Source organism: Dromiciops gliroides, chromosome 2 (genome assembly GCF_019393635.1).
Source record: "Dromiciops gliroides isolate mDroGli1 chromosome 2, mDroGli1.pri, whole genome shotgun sequence".
Lineage (NCBI taxonomy): Eukaryota > Metazoa > Chordata > Mammalia > Microbiotheria > Microbiotheriidae > Dromiciops > Dromiciops gliroides.
In genome coordinates, this window is record NC_057862.1 from 628,329,803 (window position 1) to 628,345,165 (window position 15,363).

Consider the following 15,363-nt stretch of genomic DNA (forward strand, 5'->3'; position numbering starts at 1 on the left):
ATGCGTTTCTTTTTAGGTTTTTGTCTCAGTCTCAATCTATATTGCTTTTTTATTCTAGGTATATCAGAAAATTCATGAGTTGAAAAGTAATTCAAACTTTCAATATATATGAAGTGCTGTATAGGTGAGGGGAAGCAGGGAATTTAAAAATCTTCAGCAATGGAAATTATAGTCTGCAATGGAGATGATATTTTCCTTCTTTTATGTTGTACATTTATTGAAGTATATTTTAGAGCATCAAATTGAGTAATACTTTTCCAATTATAATTATAAACACAGATTTCTTTAAATTATAGAAATTACTTTATATCCATTATTTTCTTTGATTATTTCCATCCTTCAAAAAGGTTGGCATCAGATACTCCTAACATGCTTGTCCCTGCCTTAATCAAATAAAAAGTCACCTTCACATTTCCAATGGACAATTGGCTATGAACACACCTGTAAACCTCCCCTACCAGGAGGAGGATAAAAGAGGACAAGCTTCTTTTCTCTTTAGGTATAGGACTAACCAAATCTCTTCACAGTGTATCATTATTCCAGACAATTCTTCTACTTCTTCATCTCCCAGATTGACTTTTTGCTTAATTCAATCTGGGGTCTCTGCCTGAATCACTGTTGATTGTTCTTTCTAAGATGTTATACTTTCTCTTTAAAGCACAAGCAACTCAAGGCAACATATTATCCAAGGAAATGCCTATTTTCCAGGAGTTAATTATAATTTGGGAGTAAACGGCATATAGGAGGCAAAATTTGAAGTTAGAATGATTCTTTCTTTCTGGACCTTTGCCTTTTCTTATTCTTTTTTTTCCCCTTTGGATCAGGAGTTCAAGTAGAGTGCCTTTTATGAAATGTAGATTTGTGCTCCCCCAAACTCACTTCTTGGATATCACTTTTATTGAGAATACATCCAGAAATAGAGATTCTACACAGTAGGATTTTAGATTCAATAGGGATGTTATCACTTAGAAGTCCCAGTAGAAGCCAGTTTTATGGCCTGCTAATCTCTATATAAATATCCTACCCTAACCACGAGGCATCTCCAACTGCAATAAAACTCAATTACCTTGAGAATAGGTACTAGTAGAAGGACAATGACTAGTAACTAACTTTGTTTTCTTTCATTGTCTTCTTTGAAAAAAGAATCCTTTTTAATTGGTGTACATTAGCAATTTAGTCTGAAAATAAGGACGATCTAGGGTCTCAGAACACCCACAGAAAAGCACACCTGAAGTGAATATAGAAACTCAGAAGGTACTAAGACATATCTCTCCTTGACTTGTGTCATAGAGTCTCACTGACGAATCCTTGGACATCTCCAGGGATCAGAGTTTCCAACAACATCGAGCAGTGTGACTTGCTGCCAAAAAAAAAAAAAAAAAATTCTCAAGGGACACTCACAACACCAGACACTGGGAAATAAAGATGATAATATCATGAATTCATAATTATATAGTTTTAAGGTTATACAAAGTATTTTTGTCTCAACAATTCTGGTAAGGAATAAAAATAATATAATAACTAACATTCATGCCTTAAAGGAGGCAATGTACTGCTAAAAGTTAAATAGGCTATACAGGAAAAAAATATTACTCATGACAGACATTTAAGCTTAATCTTCATTATTTTTTTGTTTTTGTTTTTGTTTTTTTTGCAGGCAATGGGTGTTAAGTGACTTGCCCAGGGTCACACAGCTAGTAAGTGTCAAGTGTCTGAGGCTGGATTTGAACTCAGGTAATCCTGAATTCAGGGTGGGTGCTTTAACCACTGCGCCATCTAGCTGCCCCTAATCTTCATTATTAACATTTTCTCTAACACGTTTTAAACTCTAGACAATCAACAAAACATCAGGGCCTGATTTAGAGTGTTTGATGACTTCCAAGAGCAATGATCTAACTGAAAATTTTATAATTGGCTCTTGTGAACAAATTTAAGCAAACTGAAAACACTTATGTTTAAGGGACTGCTAAGAATTTTGTATACCTTATCTCATTTGAAATATGTTCAAGTTTTATTACCCCCTTTCTTTTAGATCAAGAAACTGAGGTTGAGAAGGTTGAAGTGAATATTCTCATAGTAGCACAGCTCTGAATTGTTAAAGCTGGGAATTTGAACCCTGGTGGTCCTGACCAAGTCCAGAGCTTTCTTTACTTCAAAACATTTTGTCTATTTAAAGGAAAGAGGGCAAATTTTATGGGAACATATGTCTCCCATATTGCTCTGTTAAAGTGATAGTTCGTATGGTTCTTTTTATTTTATTTTATTCTTTTGGTGAGGCAGTTGGGTTAAGTGACTTGCCCAAGGGTCACACAGCTATTAAGTGTCAAGTGTCTGAAGCCAAATTTGAACTCAGCTTCTCTTGACATATTAGGGGCCAGTGCTCTATCCATGCACACACCTAGCTGCCCCCATATGGTTCTTTCATCATCACCATCATCATAACTAGGATTTATATAATGCTTCATTTGATTCTCAGAAGAATCATGGAAAACAGGTGATATTATTATTCCAAACTTTACTACTGAGGAAATGAGGCTGAGTGTTTAAGTGAATATTCCCATGATAAAAGTCTCCACGGATAGTAAATAAAATGCCTGAAGTTAGAATTTGAACTCAGGTCTCCTACGACTTCCAGATAACATCATTTATCTACTAGATAGCCAAGGGCAAAAACTTTGCCAGAGTAGATAAACAGGCAATCCTATAACACATTCCCTGCTATATGTCCCAGCTACAGTCAGCCCCTTGTTGAAAGAGACACTGGTGCTTTTGACCCTAGATTCCACATTGTCACAACAGCAACTCCATTGTTCTACTTCCCCTTGGTAACAATTATCCAAAGTGTTGTGTGGGCAAGGTATGAAATCAATGACGGGTCATTCTTCTCTGTTATTTTAATTATCAAAAACCATGTTCCCTAGAATCCCAGAAATTTCAGGTGAATGGAAGTAGGCTTAGGCTTTGCAAAAGCCCTCAAAGGTCATATAATCTTCTTTTATCTGAATAGGAATCTTCTAAACAACAACACATCCCCAAAGGGATGATTTCAGACTGATCTGATTGGGGAAAAGCTCTGCTATTTCAAAGAACTGATTGGAAGAAAAGAAAATCTGCTGTGGTTAAATACAGACTGAAGGAAGGGATCCCTTGTTCTCTATTGCCATTTATAGCATGAAAAAGAACAGCTTCATGGTACAAGATGAAAGAAATCCCTCAAAGCCTAGAGAGAGCAACATACAAATAGGTGTGCAGATCCAGGACTAAAGGAAAATATTGTAATGCTGTTGGAAAACCCAACCAATGATGCAGATTTAAGAAAATCTACAGAACTCAGGTTTAAAGCTGTTGTTAGTTAAAAGAGCTTGACACTATTTCAGCACCTCAAGAGTGGCACATAAGTGATTTCACCTAGAAGGAGAGCATAAAACCTCAGACAAATAAAAATCTTACCAATCGTATAATAGATGGTGTAACCTGTTCCCTAAAGAGACCACGAACCCCTGTTCTATAGTCCAGAATCAAGAATTGTCTACATCACAACAGCTAAACTGACTCATGTGTCTCATTACTAAATGTCTGTTCAATGTCCATGTAGAAATTTTTACTGAAATTTTGTGTACTGCTGGGAAAGTATGACATACTTTTATGAGCGGACTATCCTATTCAGGTTTTTGCCATGTACTAAATAGCTATTATGTCATACTTTACTATTTATTTTATTTTCTGAATTGAATACCAAAAAGAAGAACATTCCAGTTTACAAAATAGAACAGAAAAAGAAGATTATAGATACAATTGTTATTAGGTGCACCTTAAAAAGGAAAAAAAACAAACCTCTATACTAAATTCAAAATATTCCATTCAAAGTTTCTTGTCTGTTTCCTTCTGAATATTCATCTGTATGTTTAAAATTAGTTTGATGAACATTTACTTTTTTTTTGCAACACTAACAGTATCTTTAACTTTCCCCATAACCCTTCATTACTCAAAATCTTTGTATCAAATAAGCATGATAGAAATAATCAAAACCTCACATTTGTCATATCCAAAAATGTGTCTTATTCTATAAGTGGAGTTCATCACTTCTCTGTTAGTAAAACTTGCTTTACAATCTATCCTCTGAAGTCACATTCTATAATTAGTTTAGTCATTCACTAACTGATAGGCACTCTTCCTTTGTTTCCAATTTTCTGATACTGCAAAAAGAGTTGCTATAAACATTTTAATATTTATGGTTCCTTTTTCTCTTTTTCTGTTCTCTTCTTGGCATAAGCCTAGTTGTTTTGCCAGATGTCGTTGCTATCCATCCATCATTTTCTTTTCTTTTTTTTTTTCTTTTTGGCTAGGCAATGAGTGTTAAGTGACTTCACCAGGGTCACATTGCTAGTAAGTGTCAAGTGGCTGAGGTCAGATTAAAAAAGTTCAAAAAGATTTGAACTCAGGTCCTCCTGAATCCAAGGTCAGTGCTTTATCCACTGTGCCACCTAGCTGCCCTCCATCCTTCATTTTCAAAGAAGACCAATGACATCACAGTTGATGTCTTGACTTACACATGAATTAGATTTGCGAGGTAGAGTTGCACAAAGTCATCAGCCTCACTCACTCTTTCAAAGTCATTGGTGTCCAGGGCAGGACAAAAGTCAAGATGACTGATGCCTGAAATGCAGTGGATGACCTTGGTGTCTATGATCTCTGATTAAGCTCTAAGCATTCACAGCATCTGCTTTGTGGACATTGGAACAAATTATTCTCACCGGCCCAGTCTGCCAGGGGAAGTCTTCACATCCTCGGAATAGACATTTCCTAACTCACTGATGGGTTTGAGGCCTATTGGTTAACTGTGGTTGCCGTGAGTGCTTGAGCTTCTTGGAACCACAGGTCAGGGTTTGGTGAAAAGTAGACACCAAAGGTGGCTGAAGATCCCTGATAAAGTCTTGACAAGCCATCACAACAGAGGTGTTGGTCCTCCATGAACATTTCCTACACGCTGACACTGGATAAACATAGTAATTTAGATAGTATTCACATTTTTATTAGATTGAAACAACTTGATTATAAAAATAAATGAACACCACTACTATTATTTACCTTTGTTTTTCTTAATGTAAAGATTATTTTGTAATAATTGTCAAATAGTTATTGTATATATGATACACGAACATCTAAGTATTTTATTTTTGTTGTTCACTAATGGCCAACCCTTTGTAACCCCATTTGGAGTTTTCTTAGCAAAGATACTGGAGTGGTTTGTTGTTTCCTTTTCCAGTTCATTTTACAGAAGGGGAAACGGAGGCAAAAAGGGTTGTGACTTTCCCAGGGTCATAGAGCTAGTAGGTGTTTGAGGCCAGATTTGAGCTCAGGAAGATGAGTTTTCCTGAATCAAGGTCTGGCACTCTATCTATTGAGGCACCTACCTGCCCCAAATAATAATTATACTGTAATTATTTTAATGCAAATTTTCTTTGATTTCTTTCTACTGGATAGTATAGGTGATGATTTTGAAAGGAATAGGGGTTCATTTTAGAACTTGCACTTTTGCTGAAATTATTATTTCAACTAATTTTACATTTGAGTCAGTATGACTTTCTATGCATATCATTTCATCTGAAAAAATGATGATTTTGTTACCTTTTTCCCTATACTAATTGCATCAAATTCTTTTTTCTAGACTTGCTGCTAAAGTATACATCAAATAATAGAAGTAATAATGCACCTACTTTTTTGTTTGTTTTTATGCTGACCTTACTGGAATGAAAAGTAATTTATTTTTATTACATAAAATGCTAGGTCTTAATGCTATGTAGGTAATGTTTATTATAATAAACAAAACGATCATACTTGTTATGCTTTTTAGTGTTTGCAACAGAAATGTTCACTTTATTTTGCCAAAATTGTTTTTCATTGAATCTACTGAGAGAACCATGTGATTTGATTGTGATTGTTATTCATTAATTAGTATGCTCTATTATATATCTGATTTTCAAAATACTAATTTACATTATCTTTATATATTGCTTCATTGACTTTGCTAATAATTTTAGCAACAATATTAATTATTCCTGTTGTTCTATAGTTTTATTCCTATGATTTGTTTTCCCCTGTCATGGAAATCATACTTTTGTTAAAAACTCTTAACTTTTCCCTTTTTGGGCAAATATTATAATTAATTTTTCATTTACTGTTTGATACAATTAATGTATAAATAGTACTGATGATTCTCCCTCTCCCCCACCCCCACTTCCTTTTTAATGGCATGTTCACTTTCTTTTTCTGATTCAGTTATAGAAATAAAATTATTTTTTCTTCTCTTGATGTTAGGCAGTTCATAATTTTGAAGATATTTATCCATTTTATTTAAATTGTCAGTGTGTTATATATGATTCAATAATTTTTAAGTCTATGTTAATTATTTGTTGTGAGTTCTTTTTCATTGTTTGATACTGATCAATGATTTTATATACTATTTAAAATAAACTACTTAATGGATTAATCTATTTTACTTTTTTTTTTGTGAGGCAATTGAGGTTAAGTGACTTGCCCAGGGTCACACAGCTAGTAAGTGTTAAGTGTCTGAGGCCAGATTTAAACTCAGGTTCTACTGAATCCAGGGCTGGTGCTCTATCCATTGCGCCACCTAGCTGTGCCTCTTTTAAATTTTTAAAAGCATTCTTTTATTAATCACTTCAATTGCTGTTTTTCCATTTAATTATATTGTCTTACTTAATTTATAAAACATCTATGTGGGAATTTTTTTTTTGCTCTGGAATGCAAGAACTGCTTTATTTTAATAATAATAAAAAATAATAATAATTTTACATAAGACAACATATCTAGCTTTGTTTATAGCCATTCTTTCTATACATGCATTTCTGCTAAAGTTGCCAGGTTCTAACAGTTTGTGGACTTATTTCAGATCAGATTATTTTATATATGTAAAAATAAAATAATTTGGCTCAGTGAGAGCCTGTTTTGTAATAGGTAAAATTAGATTTTCTCCACTCCTAGGCCTTTAATCTGTCTTTTTTTTTGTGATATAAACTATATCCTGTTTGCCCAAAAAAGGATGCTTTGTAACAATTATACAGACTAATAGTATTCTGGAAAAGATCGAACACATTCTCATCAGGCATCAGGTTGCTTTAGACGGCATCTCTCCATTTTAATAGCTGGGTATGGGTTGTAGTCTTCAATCAGGAAGTCCTCTGCCTTGAAATCGTCAATGGCTTCAACTTTTTGAAGGATTTTGAGCTTGGGGAAAGGTCTTGGTTCTCGCTGAAGCTGAATTTTCAGTGGCTCAATATGATTCAAGTATATGTGAGCATCTCCCAGAGTATGTACAAAATCACCGGGCTTCAGGCCTGTGACATGAGCAATCATGTAGGTGAGCAGGGAATAACTGGCGATGTTGAACGGCACCCCCAGGCCCATATCTCCAGATCGCTGGTACAGCTGACAAGAAAGCTCACCATTCAACACATAGAACTGGCAGAGAGCATGGCATGGAGGCAGCTCCATCAGATGAAGATCTTTAGGATTCCAAGCACACATAATGATCCTTCTGTCATCAGGGTTGGTTTTGATTGTGTCAATCACTTTTTGTAGTTGATCCACTCCTTGCCCAGAATAATCTGTGTTCATCTCTTTGTATTCTGCCCCAAAATGTCTCCACTGGAAGCCATACACTGGTCCCAAATCTCCTTCCTCCCTGCTTGTCCAGAAAGTCTCGAGATCCATTGGCATCCCAGATTTTCACTCCCTTGGCAGAGAGCTCCTTAGCATTCGTAGAACCCTTAATAAACCACAACAGTTCCTCCAGAACACCCTTCCAGAACACACGCTTAGTTGTCAGTAAAGGAAACTCATCTCGGAGGTTGTAGCGGGCTTGCAAGCCGAACACGGACACGGTGCCGGTGCCCGTGCGGTCCTCCTTCTTGTAGCCGTGCTGGAGGATGTGCTCGAGCTGCCTCAGATACTGCTTCTCCCCGTTCGGCCGGGGCAGTGGGCTGGGGCTGGGGCTGGGGCCAGGGCCGGGGTCGGGGGCCGGGCTGGAGGCGGCTGCAGCAGCAGTAGGTGCAACATCCTGGGGCTCGGCTCTCGGCTCTGGAGCCGGCTGGCTGTGCAGCTCGGAGACCACGGCGGGCATGGCTGGAACGCGGGAACAGAGAAGAGAGTAGGACAAAGCTGAAGCCTGGCTCAGCCCCCTTGTTGGCCTATGTGGGAATTATTAAAGGTTGGTTTTCTATTTTTTTTTAATCTGACCCCCTTATTAAACTGTGCTTTTGGGGTTTTGTTGATAAAATTCTTACCAAAAAAAAAATCCCCTTAGGACTACTTTGGATACCGTTTGGTATGTTGTATCACTTTTGTCATTTTCTTCAATAAAATTTTGATTGCTTATGCTTTATTCTTTTATCCTTTAATTCTTTAGAATAAAGGTCTTTTATCTAAAATTGATTTTAATCTTTTCTCCAAAGGCCCTTTAATGATTTTTATTGATTTATTCTTTGATTCTTGAATTCTTTAGAATTGTTATTTTATCTAAAAGTGATTTAATCATTTCTCCAAAGATACTTTTATATTTCATTGTACTCTTTTCAGTAAAGAATGTATTCAATACTTCAGTTTGCATTGTTTGTGATATGTTTATACCCAATATATTATTTTATATTGATGTAATGCATAGCTTCGAAATATATACAAATGATATTTGTCCCATTAATGAAATACCAAAAATCAATCAGATAAAAAATTTCTAAATTTCTCTTCAGTTCTTTTATATCTTTTTTAAAATTTATTTATTTTTCCATTACATGTAAAGATAGTTCTCAACTTTTGTTTATACAAGCTTTCCAATTTCAGATTTTTCTTCCTCCCTCCCTCCTCTCCCTCCCCCCCTCCCCCTAGACTGCAGGTAATCTGATATAGGTTATATGTATATACATACATAATAAAATTAATCCTATTCTGCATAAGTCGTGTTATAAGAGAAAAAACCAGAGCAATGATGAAAAACCTCAAAATAGAAAAAAACAACAGCACCAAAACAAAAGAAATAGTATGGTTCATTCAGCATCTATACTCCACAGTTTTGTTTTGTTTTTCTTCTTGGATTTGGAGATCCTCTTCTATCACGAGTTCCCTGGAACTCTTCTGTACCATTGCATTGGTGAGAAGAATATAGTCCATCACAGTAAATCAACACTCAATGTTGATGATACTGTGTACAATGTTCTTCTGGTTCTGCTCATCTCACTCACATCAACCACACCAAGACCTCCAGGTTTCTCTGAACTCCTCCTGCTCATCTTTTCTTACAGCACAATAGTATTCCATTGTATTCATATACCACAACTTGTCCAGCCATTCCCCAATTGATGGGCACCCCCTCAACTTCCAATTCCTTGCCACCACATAAAGAGCAGCTGTAAATATTTTTGCACATGTGGGTCCCTTTCCCCTTTCCATGATTTCTTTGGGAAAAAGACCCCATAGTGGTATTGCTGGGTCAAAAGGTATGGAAAGTTTTATCACCCTTTGGGCATAATTCCAAATTGCTCTCCAGAATGGTTGGATCAGTTCACAGCTCCACCAACAATGCATTAGTGTTCCAATTTTCCCACAGCTTCTCCAACATTTATTATTTTCCTTTTTTGGTCATTTTAGCCAATCTGATAGGTGTGAGGTGGTACCTCAGAGTTGTTTTTAATTTGCATCTCTCTAATCAATAGTGATTTTAGAGCACTTTTTCAATATGGGAATAGATAACTTTGGTTTCTTCATCAGAAAACTGCCTGTTCATATCCTTTGAGCATTTCTCAATTGGGGAATGACTTGGATTCTTATAATTTGATTTAGTTCCCTATATATTTTAGAGATGAGGCTTTATCAGAAGTACTGGCCATAAAATTGTTTCCCAGCTTTCTGCCTCCCTTATAATTTTGGATGCATTGCTTCTGTTTGTACAAAAAAATTTTAATTTAATGTAATCAAAATCACCCATTTTGCATTTTATAATATACTCTATCTCTTGTTTGGTCATAAACTGTTTTCCTTTCCAAAGATCTGATAGGTAGACTATTCCTTTCTCTCCAATTTATCTATGGTATCACCTCTTATGTCTAAATCATGTATCCATTTTGACCTTATTTTAGTATACGGTGTAAGATGTTGGTCTATGCCTAATTTCTGCCATACTATCTTCCAGTTTTCCCAGCAGTTTTTTGTCAAATACTGAGTTCTTATCCCAGAAGCTAGAGTCCTTTGGGTTTACCTAACACTACATTACTAGTGTCATTTACTACTGCAATTTCCTGTGCTAGCCTATTCCCATTGATCTACCATTCTATTTTTTAGCAGTACCAGATAGTTTTGATGACTGCCACTTTATAGCAAAGCTCCAGGTTTGGTACCGCTAGCCACCTTCCTGTGAAGTTTTTTTTCATTTTTTCCCGGAATATCTTGATTTTTTGTTTTTTCCAGATGAATTTTGTTATTATTTTTCTCATGCTCTATAAAATAATTTTTAGGTAGTTTGATGGTATGGCACTGAATAAGTAAATTATCTAGGCAGTATTGTCATTTTTACTATATTAGCTCTGCCTATCCATGAGCAACTGATATCTTTCCAATTATTTTAGATCTGATTATGATTTGTGTGAGAGTGTTTGGTAGTTGTGTTCATAGAGTTCCTGGGTTTGTCTGGCAAGTAGACTCCCAAGTATTTATATTATTTACCATTACTTTAAATGGAATTTCTTTTTCTATCTCTTGCTGCTGGACTTTGTTGGTCATGTATAGAAATGCTGAGGATTTCTGTGGATTGATTTATATCCTGCTACTTTGCTAAAGTTGTTAATTGTTTCAAGTAATTTTGACTTGATTCTTGACGATTCCTTAAGTAGACCATCATATCATCTGCAAAGAGTGATAGTTTTGTTTCCTCCTTGCATATTCTAATTCCTTTAATTCCTTTCTCTTCTCTGATTGCTAAAGCTAACATTTCTAGGAAAATATTAAATAATAGGGGTGATAATGGACATCCCTGTTTTCACCCTGATCTTATTGGGAAGGCTCTAATTTATCTCATTGCATATATACTTGCTGATGGCTTTAGGTAGATACTGGGTTTATTATTCTAAGGAAAGCTCCCCCTATTCCTAAACTCTCTAGTGTTTTTATTAGGAATGGGTGCTGTACTTTGTCAAAAGCTTTCTCTGCATCTATTGACATAATCATATGATTTTGGTTGGTTTTCTTATTGATGTATTTAATTATGTTAATAGTTTTCCTAATGTTGAACCAGCCCTGCATTCCTGGTATAAATCCCACCTGGTCATAGTGTATTATCCTGTGATCACTTGCTGTAATCTCCTGCTAATATCTTATTTAAGATTTTAGCATCAATATTCATTAGGGAAATTGGTCTATAATTTTCTTTCTCTGTTTTCCTTTGCCTGGTTTTGTATCACCACCATATTTGTGTCATAAAACGAATTTGGTAGAATTCCTTCTTCACCTATTTTTCAAATAATTTGTATAATATTGGAATTAATTGTTCTTTAAATTTTTGGTAAATTCACCCATAAACCCATCTGACCCTGGGAATTTTTCTTAGGGATTTCATTAATGGCTTGTTCAGTTCTTTTTCTAATATGGGTTTATTTAAGGATTTTCTTTCCTCTCAGTTAACTGGGCAATTTGTATTTTTGTAAATATTCATCCATTTCATTTAGATTGTCAAATTTATTGGCATACAGTTGGCAAAATAGTTCCTAATTAATGATTTAATTTCCACTTTATGATGGTAATATCACCCTTTTCATTTTGATACTGGTGATTTGGTTTTCTTCTTTCTTTTTTTTAATCAAATTAACCAATATTTTATCTATTTTATTGTTTTTTTTTTTCAGAAAACCAGCTCTTGGTTTTATTGATTAATTCTATAGTTCTTTTGCTTTCAGTCTTATTAATTTCTCCTTTAATTTTCAGGATCTCTGGTTTAGTATCTAATTGTGATTTCTAATTTGTTCTTCCTAGCTTTTTTAAATTGCATGCCCAATTCATTAAGCTCCAATTTCTCTTTTTTATTTATGTAAGCCGTTAGAGCTATACATTTTACCCTAAGCACTGCTATGGCTGCATCCCATAGATTTTGGTATGTGTCTCAGTTATTGTCATTCTCTTGGATATAGTTATTGATTGTTTCTATGATTGTTGTTTGGCCCATTCATTTTTTTTTTTTTTGTGAGAGCATTTGGGGTTAAGTAGACTTGCCCAGGGTCAGACATCTAGTAAGTGTCAAGTGTCTGAGGCTGGATTTGAACTCAGGTCCTCCTGAATCCAGGCCCAGTGCTGTATCCACTGCACCATCTAGCTGCCCCCCATTCATTCTTTAGAATGATATTATTTAGTTTCCAATTGATTTTCATTCTACTTTTCCCTGGCTCTTTCTTACATGTGATTTTATTGCCATCATGATCTGAGAAAGATGCATTACTATTTCTGCTTTCTACATTTTGACTATGATGTTTTTGTGCCCTAATACATGGTCAATTTTTGAAATGTGCCATGTACTGCTGAGAAAAGGTATATTCCTTTCTATCCCCATTCAATTTTCTCCAGACATCTTTCATGTCTAACTTTTCTAGTATATATTCACCTCTTTCACTTCTTTCTTATTTATTTTTTGGCTAGATTTATCTAATTCCAAGAGGGGAGATTCAGATCCCCCACTAGTATAGTATTACTGTCTACTTCCTCTTGTAACTCATTTAACTTCTCCTCTAAGAACTTGGATGCTATACCACTTGGCGCATACATATTTAATATTGGATTACTTCATTATTTATAGTACCTTTTTAGCATGATGTAATTTCCTTCCTTATCTCTTTTAATGAGATCTATTTTTTGCCTGCAAGTTTGTCTGAGATAAAGATTGCTACCCCTGCTTTTTTAATTTGAGCTGAAGCATAATATATTCTGCTCAGCCTTTTATCTTTACTCTGTGTGGATCTCGCTGCTTCAAAGGTGTTGCCTGTAAACAGCATATTGTAGGATTCTGGTTGTGTATCCACTCTGCATTTAACTTCTGTTTTGTAGCGGAGTTCATCCATTCACATTCACAGTTATTATTCCTGAGTATCTATTCCCCCTCCATTTTATTTACCCCCTTGGTTACTTTTCCCCCCTTCTTTCACCTTATTCCTACTCACCGATATTCTACTTCTTACCCCTACCTCCCCCAATCTGCCCTCCCTTTTTATCATCCCCCTCTCTTTTCTTTACCCTTTTCTCCCTTGCTTTTGTCCTCCCTTCTATCAGTCCCCCCCTTTCCTTCCCCTTTTGCTTCCCTAAAGAATGTGCTAAATTTGTTTATCCCAATGAACGTATATGTTATCCCTCTTTGAATCAAATCTAATGAGAGTAGGGTTGAAACAATGTTCATCCCTCCTTTCTTTCCCTCTATTGTAATAGGTTTTTTTTCACTTCTTCATATTATATAATTCACCCTATTCTACCTCCCCTTTCCTTTCCTCCCCATAGACTCCCTTTTTAACCCCTTAATTATTTTTCATATCATCACATCAAAGACAATTTATATTATACCCTCTGTGTAAAGTGCTTCTCTCTGCCCAAATACATTTATAGTTCTTAAGAGTTATGAGTATTATCTTCCCATGTAGGGATATAAGCAGTTTAACCTAACTGAGTGACCTTTTTTCCCCCCTCTGTTTACCTTTTTAAACTTCTCTTGAGTCTTTTATATTAAGATCAAATTTTCTATTCAGTTCTAGTCTTTTCACCAGGAAAGATTGAAAGTCTCCAATGTCATTAAATGTCCATCTTTTCCCCTGAAAGACAATGCACATTTTTGCTGGGTAATAGATTCTTGGCTGCAATCCAAGCTCCTTTGCCTTCCCGAATTTCATATTCCAAATCTTGCAGTCCTTTAACATTGAAGCTGCCAGGTCCTGAGCAATCCCGACTGTGGCTCCATGATATTAAATTGCTTCTTTCTGGCTGCTTGGAGTTTTTTCTCCTTCACCTGATAATTCTGGAATTTGGCTACAATATTCCTTGGAGTTTTCCTTTTGGGGTATCTTTCAGGAGGTGATCGGTGGATTCTTTCAATGATGATTTTATCCTCTGATTCTATGATATCAGGGAAGTTCTCCTTAATAATTTCCTGGAATATGGTTTCTAGATTATTTTTCTGGTCATGGCTTTCAGGCAGTTCAATGATTCTCAAATTGTCTCTCCTCGATCTGTTTTCCAAATCAGTTGTCTTTCCAATGAGGTATTTCACATTTTCTTTTATTTTTACATTCTTTTGATTCTGCTTGACTGATTCCTCATGGATTCCTTATCTTCCAACTGACCAATTTTAATTTTTAAGGCATTATTTTCTTCAGTGAGATTATGCACCTTTTTTTTCCATTTGGCCAAGTGAATTTTTTAAGGCATTGTTTTCTTCAATGAGATTATGCACCTTTTTTTCCATTTGGCCAAATGAATTTTTTAAGAAATTGTTTTCTTCAGTGAAATTATGCTCTTTTTTCCCATTTGGCCAGTCAACTTTTGTGCTTCCTTTTCCAAGCTGATGATTCTTTTTTCATAGTTTTCTTGTTTTGCTTTCATTTCTCTCCCCATTTTTTCTTCTACCTCTCTCAATTGATTTTTTTTTAAGTGAGGCAATTGGGGTTAAGTGACCTGCCCAGGGTCACACAGCTAGTAAGTGTCAAGTGTCTGAGGCCGGATTTGAACTCAGGTACTCCTGACTCCAGGGCCAGTGCTCTATCCACTGCTCCACCTAGTTGCCCCTCAATTGATTTTTAAAATCCTTTTTGAGCTCTTCTAGGAAGGCCTTTTGTTCTTGAGTCCAATTCACCTTCCTCTGTGAGGTTTCAGATGTAGGGAATTTGAGGGTATTGTCCTCATCTGAGTTTGCGTTGGCTTCTTCCCTACTGATACAGAAGCTCTCAATGGTGAGGGCTCTTTTTTGCTTCTTACTTATTATTGCAGCTTATTTATTTATTTTTTAAGTTGAAGTCTGCTCTGGGGACACCAGGGTCCCTGTTTTGGGCTTCTTGTGCAGGGGTATAGGTGCTGTGTGACTGGCTTTTTACTCTGAGGCCTTTATAGTGTGTGCAGTTCGCCCCCCTGCACTTCCTGTCTGAGCGCTCGGCCAGGCTCCCAATCCCGGCAACCGATCCCACCTGACCCGTTCGTGGCTCTCCCGACTGGTGCACGTAGGTTTTTCCACCATCTTTCTTGGCCACCAGATTTTTGAGCCAGGTTCCAGGGGTCTCAGTTGTTCAGCTGTGGCCCGCAGTTCCTGCTGACTTGCCCTGACCCCCTTGGCAC

The 15,363-nt window shown here is 36.1% G+C and overlaps 1 protein-coding gene across 1 annotated transcript; it reads right to left on the reverse strand.

The window, feature by feature from the left end:
* Nucleotides 1–7,122: 7,122 nt before the first annotated feature.
* On the reverse strand, nucleotides 7,123–8,143 carry LOC122739427 (thymidylate synthase-like). The gene is given in 2 exon segments (XM_043981176.1): nucleotides 7,123–7,702; nucleotides 7,704–8,143. Coding segments are annotated over 2 exon segments (1,020 nt in total).
* Nucleotides 8,144–15,363: the final 7,220 nt, after the last annotated feature.